Source organism: Manihot esculenta, chromosome 17, assembly GCF_001659605.2.
Source record: "Manihot esculenta cultivar AM560-2 chromosome 17, M.esculenta_v8, whole genome shotgun sequence".
Taxonomy (NCBI): domain Eukaryota; kingdom Viridiplantae; phylum Streptophyta; class Magnoliopsida; order Malpighiales; family Euphorbiaceae; genus Manihot; species Manihot esculenta.
The window spans coordinates 3,923,758-3,935,671 of NC_035177.2; the positions used below are offsets into that span (position 1 = coordinate 3,923,758).

At 31.2% G+C, this 11,914-nt stretch overlaps 2 protein-coding genes across 2 annotated transcripts; one reads left to right on the forward strand and one right to left on the reverse strand.

Moving 5' to 3' along the window:
• The first annotated feature begins 1,845 nt into the window (after positions 1 to 1,845).
• Positions 1,846 to 3,849, forward strand: LOC122722309. The gene is made up of 2 exons (XM_043952794.1): positions 1,846 to 2,328; positions 2,438 to 3,849. The coding sequence occupies exons 1-2, from the start codon at positions 1,958 to 1,960 to the stop codon at positions 3,696 to 3,698; spliced, it is 1,632 nt and encodes a 543-aa protein (XP_043808729.1). The 5' UTR covers positions 1,846 to 1,957; the 3' UTR covers positions 3,699 to 3,849.
• Positions 3,850 to 5,470: 1,621 nt separating this feature from the next.
• Positions 5,471 to 11,431, reverse strand: LOC110604619. The gene is made up of 4 exons (XM_021742869.2): positions 11,101 to 11,431; positions 9,880 to 9,983; positions 9,708 to 9,792; positions 5,471 to 5,738 (listed from the first exon to the last, which is right to left on the reverse strand). Exons 1-4 carry the CDS (start codon positions 11,344 to 11,346, stop codon positions 5,649 to 5,651), a joined length of 525 nt encoding a protein of 174 aa, XP_021598561.1. The 5' UTR covers positions 11,347 to 11,431; the 3' UTR covers positions 5,471 to 5,648.
• Positions 11,432 to 11,914: the final 483 nt, after the last annotated feature.

Genomic DNA, 11,914 nt, shown 5'->3' on the forward strand with positions numbered 1-11,914 from the left:
ATTTTTGTGAAATATAATAAAAGTAAATAGTCTAATGAATTAAAATAAAACAAGAAGGATTTACCAAAATTTTTCAAACAATTTATAGATTTTTTTTATAAGTAAGAAATTTTATTAATTAACCAGAAAACTCAACCTGATACTGGAGTGATAATTCATATATGAGTTTAGTATGATGGTAAGGAAAGGATTTGTATGGTCAATCTATATTTAGATTATGTTGAATGCATAAATTTACTTAATAGCATCCTCAGCTTTAAAAACGTTTCATCTCCCTTTTAAAATTTCATAATTGGTAAATTTATGAAGCCCAATACAAAATTAATCACAAGTTTTATTTTATTTTATTTTTTTTAAAATATATATATATATATATTTTAAATGAGAATTGGATAGTAGAACCTGAGATCTCTCAAATTTACTTAGATATATTTACCATCAGACTAAGTTTATGAGTGACCTCTCAAATTTACTCAGATACACTTACCATCAGACTAAATTTATTAGTAGAATTTAAGACCTCTCAAATTTACTCAGATACATTTACCATCAGACTAAGTTTATGAGTGACCTCTCAAATTTACTCAGATACGCTTACCATCAGACTAAGTTTATGAGTATATATATATATATATATATATATATATGGCGCCGTCCGCTAGTACTATTTATCTTTCAACAATCTTGATACTAATTAAAATCACAAAATATTAAATACTAAATATTAAATTGTTCACGGAATCGGCTTACTAATTAAATTATTCGCGTGACTTTCTATTTATCCTATTTATAAAAATCAAACTCTCGATCTTATTTAAAAAAATATTAAACCACTCATCTCAATACTCTAATCGGTCTTTTTTACCAACGACTTAAACTCTTACTAACGGTAACAAAAAGCTCGAATTTCATATCTTATTTTGACTAGTCACTCTTTGCTTTATTTATTTAACTTCTCATCTTCATTCAACTTTAGATTACTTAGGCTCCCAATTTGATTAATTAAAATAAGTAGGAGAAATAATTATTTAGTCCTTTAAGTTTAATAAAACTCATTAATTAGTCTGTTAATTTAAAAAATTTATTAAAATCCTTCATAAGGTATTAAAAAATCTACTAATCAGTTATTTATTAACTTTAAATATTAAGTGTTTTACTATTTAGTCTCTATAGTATAAACAAAATTTATTAATTGATCCCTTAATTTTATAAAATTTAAACTAATTAGTCCCACCGACTAATAGTATTTTAGATTTTTCTCAGTATTTAGTGGCTCAAATTAAATGAGTGACTAATTTTTAGATTTTCTAATACTTAAAAGACGTTTTAATATGTTTTTCAAAATCAAGGAATTAATTAGTGAAATTCATTATACTATAGAGACTAAATAGTAATTCTCCCAAATAAATATTAAAAAAAATTTCATATAAAATTTTCACCATCAAATTAATTTTAATATAAAAATTAAATTATTAACACAAACACTATTAATTTTTTTAATATTATTTTTCTGACTTGGTTGCAAATGAAATCCACCTAAGAACTACATATTATTATATTCCACTATAGAACTTACTTGTCCAAAAACAATGTAATTCTCACCATGGCATTCGTCGTAGACTCTGGTTTTAATGGAGCATATTCTAAATCATGTCTTTGATTTATGCCCTAAAGAAGCAAAGCACCAAAATAAATAAATAAATACCCATATCATTTCTATGCTCATACAAAAAAATTAATAATTAATGAACACTTCGAGGCAAATGAAACTCTCGAGAATTTCGTACACCAGCTGGGCTTGGTATCCTTGATCGATCAGCTTCTTCTACCAGCTGTGCATGGCCACACCCATCACTTACTATTTCTTAAACCACCACCATCTTCTCCATTGCTCTTCACAAATCCTCTCTTTGATCATTTTTCCATTACCTTTTGCTCTGCAAGTGTTGGTTTAACAATGGCAGAAACCAGTGTTGATGGAGTTGAAACTCACCATAGAATATCAGCTTCAGTGGCAAGTGAAGATGGAAAAGATCATGTTCAAGACATGGCCACACCTGATGTGCTCAACACAGCAATGAAGATTGAGAGAGCTAAGGAGATTTATGATTCTGCTTATAACATTGATCATGTTGTGGCCAAACCCACAAGTGGAGAAGTTTGGATTTGGTATTTGTATGAGTTATGCTCTTATTTCATTCATAATACTCTTATACCTGTGCTTTTTCCACTCATTATCAGTCAAATCTTGGACTTGCCTTCTGAACCTGATAGAGGCTGGGGATGGAGCCTTAAGGGCTTGTCATGTAACCCAAAGGAAACCAAACTGTAAGTTGATCACTCTCTTTTCGTACATACCTGTTCGACACGGCCTTATTATAAAACAAGAACTTGGTTTGTTTAATTGGGTTTGAGCGAGTTCTTGTTCTTTTCGCAGGTACGAATCTCTAACACATCCATCCATATCTATGAATGACTCGAAATTCTCTCCGTTAGAGTGGACATCCTTTTCCTGGGGTATAGGCTTGTTCTTAGCTGCTCCCATTGTTGCTTCCATTTCCACTTACCTTGATCATGGCCAGAACCAAATACTAATTACTGGGGCTGCAATAGCCATTGGAGCTTTCTTTTGTTTACCTTCAGGATTCTTCAATGTCACATGGATCTTCCCTCCATATATTGCTGCTATAGTTGCAGCTAGCATTGTTGCTACAGCTTCTCACACCCGACAACTCGGTCTAATGGTTCGAGGTTTCACAGGGCCAGCCATTCAGCGAAGTCAATTTCCTATTCGCCGGGGGATCTCTAGCTGGCTCTCACTTTATGCCACTGCTGCTGGTGGCATAGGATCTGCCATTATCTCAACTTTCATTTACCATATGCTTAAACATGGGGAGAAATTTATAAGTCTTTGGGTTGTCTCAATCTTCAGTGGCCTTAAATGGCTTGCTGGTTTATCCCATGTCTTTTTTATCAAACCTGGTGTACCAAACACACAATCAGTGTCACCTATGGCCCATTTTCTCTCCATTTTCAAATACCCACATGCATTTGGAACCCTAATTTTGACTTTTCTTTCCTCATTTACTACAATGTGCATTTTCACAAGTGCAGTGCTCTATCTAATTGGGGAATTATGCTTTAAACCCTTATTCATACTCATTTGCTGGCTAACTTATTTCATTTTCCCTCTTGTTTCATTGCCACTAATGCATCCAATTCAGCTAGCTCTTAAGGCCAATGCAGTGAAAATGAACCTGCTAGGGTTTTATCTGTCAATAGTTACTTCTGCAATTGGGTTTTATTTCAGGTCAAAGATTTGGCATAAGGGACATGTATTGGTTTTAGTTGGATTACAAAGCATATCAGTAGGGCTTTTGCATGGATTTGGAAGGATTCTGCTGATAGATTGCTCACCAATTGGCAAAGAAGGTGCATTTTCTGCATGGTTCTCATGGTTCAGAGCTGCTGGAACTTGTGCAGGGTTTGCAGTTGCATCAGCAATTCCTGGAAATGTGAGCAGAGCTTTTGGGATTGCATTTACTACTTGCATCTGTGGAATGCTTCTGTTGAATTATGGAAACATTAGTGATTTTAAAGGAGCAATGGCTGCTGGGCTTGTGCGTGATGACGATGCCTTGGATGATGATGCCATTGTTGATAAACATGGAAAGCTTCGGGATGAAACAGTCGTCTAAGGATTTCCCAACAATAAATTTAATTATATATAAAGTGTTTCTTTTATTTATTTTAATTTTAATTTGAGTTCGAATTCGATGTAATCTTCATGATTTTCTATGATCTCCTCATTTATTTGAATTTTGTTCATTTGATAAACAATTTTTGAAGTTTCAGACTAATTAAATTTGAGATTTTTTCTATTTGAAGACTCATTCTAATATTATTGAATTAAAATTTATGTCATGTTAATAACTATTTCATATCTAAGCCAAGGTCTATAAGTGATATTCTAAGTAAAACTTACTAATAAAAACTATTAACTCATATCTAAACTTTACAACCATTCATATTTATAACCTAAACTTTTAATTTTAAATTAAATGGTTTAAATTTTTAAATTTGTTAGTAATTTTTTAAATTAATTTTAATCAGATTTAAATTAACTTTCAGATATGTTATATCTCATAATTTTTATTGCATAAATTAAAATTAAAATCTTAAAGTCTTAATTATATAAAATTTTTAAATTATATAATTTTAATTCTGTTCGTACTTAATTAAAGATTTTAAATAATTAAGGATTTAACCAAAATTTAATTTAAGTTGATGGAATTATTTATATAATAAAAATAATAATACAGTACCTAATTTAAATATTGTTAAAATCAATTTAAAAAATTATTATAATTATAACTCAATAAATTTAAAAATTAAAATTTGTTAGTAATTTTTAAATTAATTTTAATCATATTTAAATTAATTTTCAGATATGTTATATGTCATAATTTTTATTGCATAAATTAAAGTTAAAATCTTAAACTCTTAATTATATAAAATTTTTAAATTATATAATTTAATTCTGTCGTACTTAAATAAAAATCTTAATTAAAGATTTTAAATAATTAAGGATTTAACCAAAATTTAATTTAAGTTGATCGAATTATTTATATAATAAAAATAATAATACAGTATCTAATTTAAATATTGTTAAAATCAATTTAAAAAATTGTTATAATTATAACTCAATAAATTTAAAAATTAAAATTTTTAATTCAAAATTAAAAATTTAAACAATAAATATAAAAATCGTAAAGCCCAAATTTTTTTTTTAGTTAATAGGCGTAAAAACAACTTAATAATCAAACCTACGACCTTATAGATAAAATTGGTCTGTTTAGTCATATTTTTATTGTTATTTTATTTAATTAGTAGTCGTTTAAAATTAAAATAGATAAATAAATAAATGGAAAAAAGTTGTTGGCTGTTTAGGTTTAAGTGGAAGACAATGGAGAAAACAAGGTTGGACAATGTTAGAAGCGGCATTTCCAATTCGCAGGAAATTGTTTTAACAAGGCAAAATGCAATGTTGCTCTCTCCCAGCGATGCCTACAACGATAGCAACGTAGTAGGGACCACTGGCCCCACCTAAGTTTAATTATCTCGCTATCACTCAGCCATCTAAATATTATTGCAAATTGCAGTGATTAAACTTTTTCTAGCCAAATACTGATTTGCTGGCCAGAAAAAGATATAGACAGAAATTTTCCTTTTGTTATGCCTAAATTTGACAAAAGTTTCAAATAAATCCTAAAATTTTCATTTAAAATTCCAATAAGCTCAACTTATCAATAAAAATCTTAAATTTTACCTTTTAATATCAAGTTAAGTCTTGATCTAATATGATATTTTTAACAACATAATATTATTTTTATAATAAAATAAATTCAGGTATCTAAGCTCCATTTGTTTTATTTCCACTGGTGATAAGAATCGTAAACAAATAAAAAACTATGATAAAGGATCAGTTAATCCATATCTGCCAATAAAATTGAAAGAAATCAAACATGAAATGGTGAAAGCTGTTATCAACGGTTCCAATTGCTCAAAAACAACAATGCCAATATGAGTTTAATTTGTAGCCACAAAAGCTTTTGCTCAAAAAACATTTTCCTCAGCTTTGAATGTTTCTAACCACAGAAATTAAGTTTCTTCATAACTTTGGCATAAGCTGCAGGGACAGTTGATGGCTTTCTGAGTCTACGTTTTGATTTCTTCGACTGCATCAAACCCCAAAAATTTTATCAATCACAAGTGAAAAAACCCGATCCATACAAGCTATTTCACTGTCTACAAAGATCTACTTTTTAAATTAGATATGAAACCTTTATCACACTAGATATATATTATGATATAATAGCCATTAATAACAGATCAAGATTATCCAACTACAAACAGTTTCATATATAATTGATCAACCCATTATAGAATGCTCATATAAAGCAAATATAAGCCATTATTATCAACATCATAAAAATAAAGCTCAATCACTGGAAGATTTCGAATTCTGCCTCTCCCTCTCTCCCTTCAATTTTTCCAATAAAAGATTAGTTTCATTGCGGCTTTGACTGCATGACTGAGGCTGTTTCTATACTAAGGTAGCCTAAATGGGCACGTTAACATAGCTAGGTAAACTAGGTAGGATAATAGGATATAAATTACTTTACTAGAGTCTGTTCAAAACTATCTAACTTTAAATGTAGTCCTGCAATTACAAATTAAGAAACAGATAAGGAAAAGAGGATTTGAGAGGTTAAAGAAACTGAGATCAGCTTTAGTCAAAAGTTGAAATCCTATTCAACTTACCAGTCAATTTAGTGTCAGCTTACTATAAAGCATGGTTGTCAAATGGCACCTCAAGCACACGTTAAGCTCAAGGCTCAAAAGGTTCAAACCCTATCACCACTACAGGAGAAACGTGTGCCTAGTTCCAAGCATAAAGCTCTAGAAAATCATGGCTTTCTTTATTTTCACATACAACGAACACTTCCATTGGCAAACGATACTACCAATAGACTTTGATTACATTGACCTACCAGAATCAGTGTTGAAATGCCAGGAAGTCGCAGGAATTATTTTTGCTGGTGATAAACAGTAGCAGGAATCTCAAAATCGCAGATCACGGGTATTTCCACTTTCAACGCTCATGCTTCCTTAATAACTCTCGTGATACCGTGTTTTCAATCTTCTCTAATTCTCTCTCTCATCTTTACTGCTTGTTGGACTCCTTTATTTCAAGATCTTTTAAAAAATTTTCCTCTTCACTTGCCATTACTAACAATGTCATGTGAACCTTTATTTCAGAATTTTCCTCCGATCAATTCTTTGTTTTTTCAAAGACACTAGCATGCTATTTAGGTTATATGTTTCTCGACTATTTGTCATTATGTTTCTTGATTATTTGCCCCCTATTTCTGGAAAAAGAAACACTTACATGTGCTGTAGGTCCTCTATTTCTATATTATCTAAAATTGTTTTTTCCCTCCTGTTTTTTCTAACAATGCAAGTGCTATTATTTTTCTTTTTTTATGGATACCAAAATTTGGGATTTGTTTTTTAATATCCCAATTTTTATTTTCGGACAAGTTTTTACAGTATTCTCTTAAAGAGGGAAAAAAAAATTATATTAATGCTGATATCCATTGATTAGCAATTTTGGTAAGTTTGATTATATTTAGCTATATCCATGGTTATCTGATTTTAATTCATTTTTTATTACTTTCACCTTATTCAATTGCAAATATGCAGCTTGTGCTCAAGCCCCCGGACCTTTTTGCGCCTTAGTGTGTCTTGCACCTTTCGTAACTATGGTGTAGACGCATGCCTCACAACATGATTCTTATACCAATTATCAAGTCTCAAATAATATTTATAAAATCAACAAAAATTATATATAAAAAGAAATGGACCTAAAGTTCAGGTTTTGAACCATTAGCCAAAAGAGATAAAAGGACTTAATATGGACAACATACGAGACTAGATAGTCGATTTCATATCTTATAGCCAACAATATTGTTCAATATTCAAACTACGCATCAGCATCAAACATATCCATAACTTTATCACCTTGCCTAAAGGCCATTTTCTCATATGATAAGGCAAAAAATATGCATGAAATATAATTGAGGTTGCCAATAATTAATGCAACATTTTTATCATGTGTCTAATGCAATAATCACATTATTGTTACATTAATACACAAAATAACTCAAGATAAACTTGTAACGGTTTTCAACCATGCCATGAGTATCATAACCATTTCACCTTTCACCAAAAGTAATAGCAACATAACAAGGAGCCTTGAAGCTAGAAAATTAGGCTCAAAACAAATAAAAGGACACGAGCTGAAAGAAAGAGAGTGAAGGAAAGATTCCAGGAAGAGGTTAGCAAAAAAATGAATCAGTTAGAGAAAAATGTTGTGGTGTTGCCATCTGGAGATACCAAGGGAGAGGAATTTAAGTCTATTATATAAAGAAGCTATTCTCATTAGCTAGGGCATGCTTGTTATGTTGCTATCAAAAAGGCTTTTGAAAAACAAAATACTTAAAGTTTGTACTATATACAAAAGCACGAATGAAAGTTGAGAATTGAAAAAAGTATACTCAAATAGTAATGTTGACTAATGAGGAGATCTTTAGGACATAATTGCAAAGATAATGACTGATCTCATGCTATATTTTAAGCTAAATTATAGGGCATAATTGTATAGATTTTATTCCTTGTAATTTCCTTATTAGTTTTCCTCGGTTTATTGACAGGAAAATGGTGGTTTTTTCTTCTTGAAATGGCAAGTGACTAGTATGGATAATGTAAGGGTTTCTAATAATACTTTTGTTTCGTCTTTTGATATTACTCCATGAATTATTGATTCCGGTTTAAATAGACATATGACTTGCTTCTCTAAATACTTCCTTAACTATCTTTCTTGTCTATAAAAGGATACTGTCGGAATCACAGATGGTTCTTTGTTAGCGAATCCTTGCTAATATACAAGAAATTCACACATGGAGAAAGAAAAACATTGAAATGCAAGATTAGATCAAAGCCACTAAATAGGACAGTTGAGAAACTTTTGTTTTTCTTGCTCACATAATTCTGTGGGTTTAGTTCAAACATATTCTCCATGTAATTAGTTGTTGCTTCCAATTCTTTAATGGTAGGAGAGTGATGCTCCATGTTTAGTTCATGCTTTTGAGTTCCTTGTTTGTAAGAAAAGATTATCTCTTCCCTATGCTATTTAAGTGCACTAAATTAATAAAGGAGACATGATCGGAATTTTATTATAAGTTGTTGAGTACTTAACTCAAGAGATTTTCAAATTCTCTCTTAATGAGCTTGTACAACCTTCATCATAGATTGAAAAAAGCAACAACTATCTTTTTCTTCATCCATTGATCCATTAACTCCTCCACTTTGTCCCATAACTCGATCCCTTTTCCGAAATCCTACCAATTTGGTATTAGAGCTTAGGGTTATAGAGGATTCAATCCAACAGCAACTCAATAGAATTTTAACCTTGTTTCTTGAAGAACAGGCTGCCAATAAATCCCAACAAGAGGAACTCAAAATTTAGCATTTAGATTCTCGATGTGACAACTATGTTTAAAACCACTTAGTAAGTAGGAAGTTTCCACTTAACTATTAAAATAATGAAACGACCATTGTGGCTTTAGTTCATTATCTCACCAACATAACCATTATCACCATTGGCGCTGACATGATTGCCACCATGCAGCAGATTGACATCATCATTACGAACATAACTAATTAATATCATAATCTTTCAGTTTTGAATTTGGACACTTGGAAATTCATTTCTAACTCAGGTCCTAATTTTTCAATATTAAATTTATTTAATTTTTAGAGTCTTTTAGCACTGAAAGTATCCAACTATTCAATTTCATCACTCATTTTATAAAAGGCCACCTTATTCTTGTTTCCATAGTGGATGCATTATGTCATGTGAATGTAAACTTGACTAATGAAGGGTAGTTAAGCAGCTATCCTATCCCTAGCCTGTCTAAATATAACAGTAAACTTATGGCACGCAAACTGCAAAGAAGAACTAGCAAAATTTGAACAATCAGGAAAACTACTATGGTTTTCAATTTATTTATTCCACAAAATATCAGCTGAATTAACAAGCATACAGAAGAAAAAAGGATGCCTTAAAAAACATAAAGACCTACCTTCAAGTGGGCATTATGATTCTTGCCCTCCCTCCAGCGTCTGATAGTCCCATCATTCATTGTCCGAAATCTGTCCTTGTAGGACCTGATCAATTCACATTGAAAACAAAATAGTCAACCAAATATAGAAGGACTAAAGGTAAAGAATAATGACTATGATGATTAAACCTACGAATAAAATTTTATTTTGACTTTCTTGACTTTGGAGGTGACTGGTGTCATTGGCTTCCTCTTCTTCCGGCGCTCCCTTGATGAAACATGACGCACATGCACCAACTGAGTTCACATCAAAATATATATATATATATATATATATATATATATATATATATATATATATAGTTATCTAAGGAAAAGCTTGACAGTTGAACAATGAAAAAGTGAAGAAACATAAAATTCAATGTCAAACTAAAATCATATGGAAATAAGGTAAAAGCAACCATGTACAAGCATTTTATTCAACTTAAAATTTCATAAGAACATAATGAACAAGTGACAGATAGCTGTCAAAAACTGCTATTAAGAATTCCCAAAGTCTTGAAGTTAAAACCACTACAAAAAGACATTTCTACACTGAAATAATATAACCTTCTAGTTTCTTTCCTTTGTTTGGATTGAGAAAAAGGGAGAGAAAAGAAAAGAAATTTCATTTCATTTCCCTTGTTTGGATATCAAGTAGAGGAAAGAAATAAGGAGAAATTACACTCCTCACATTTAACTCAAACTATTTCTCTCCAAAATGGTGGGGAATGAAGATGTAAAGAAATGGAGAGAAATGAATGTCTTTTGTATTAAAATACTTAAATACCTTTACTTTTCTAAGTATATATTTCATACCTTACGGGATATAATACTCATATTTCATCTATTCCTTCAAGAGGGAAATTGTATTTCTTTCATGTTCTAATATTCTATCCAAACAATATGAAGTAATCAAATTTCTACTTTTTTTTTTCTCTTCATATCTCCTCTTTAATTCCCCTTCATTTCCCCTATAAAGGGTCACTTCCTGCATCGGCAGAATAAGAAAGAAGGCATATTTGTAATATATAAAAGAGGTTTCATGCTTCACCTAGAGTATACCAAAGGCCGAAATGGCTGTATCTAATTTTCTACAACTTCCAAGTCTCAAATTTGGTTATCTCTTGGCAGGCACTTTTCAATAGCCAAACGGAAAAGAAAGAATTTAGCATTCTAAAACCATCTAATTTGAATTTAATTGGCAAGCAACACTTTTTATATAATGAACATTTATAAAAAAAAAAAAAAAAAAAAAAAAAAAAAAAAGAAGAAAGAGGATAAATTTCAGTGAAACATTTCCTCATACACCATACAGACAACGAATAAACAACCAGACAAACACGACAGAAAGAAAAGAAACCCAGAAACTTACAGAGAGAAGAGCTGAAGAAGGAGGCAATGGCGATTGAAAAGCGACAGAAGGCGATTGGAACAGACTAGGCGATGAAGATGTGTTAAGAAGTTGGCCGCTAAGGTTACACTTACGAGAAGCTGATACGAAACAGAGAGGTTGGCGAAGTTGGGAAGTGTGTATGAAGCGGCGAGAAGAGGAGAAGGCGGTCAGAATTTGGGTTGATTGCCCGGCCAAAGAGCGGACCTTGGTGCATAATCTCTGCATTCTTGATTTTCACTGTTGGTTCAACGGGAGTGATGCACTGATAGGTTTTTTCTGGCAATTCATTTCGGGATTGTTTTGAAGTTGGACATAAGAGGTAGAGCAAATTACAATATGGTACCTGAGATTTAACAGAAGGTACAATTTAATATTTACTTTTATTTTATTAACAAAACAATTATTCTGATAGAATTTAAATTAGTCAATCACAAATAAAAAAATCCAATCAAAGAGTTTAAATTTTATATGGTAAAAACATATTATCTACTAGTAAAGTAATTTGCTATTAGAAAAACAGGAAGGATTAGGATGACTTCGATGGAAGAGGATGATCTTCTCCAGCGTAGTGTACGCAGGAAAAGTAAAGATGGTGAGATGGGTGTTTCATTGAATGAGATTTGTGATGATCTGATTCTTCATCTGACTATCCGATGATAGAGACTGAGAATAATCCTGTGAACCTTGATTTTGTTAATGGACCTTCTTTTAAGGATGTAGTGACGAATAGAAACGGTCCAGGACTGTAGGAAGCTTCTGGGAGTGACATGGCTCCTAAAGACAATGAGTTTCA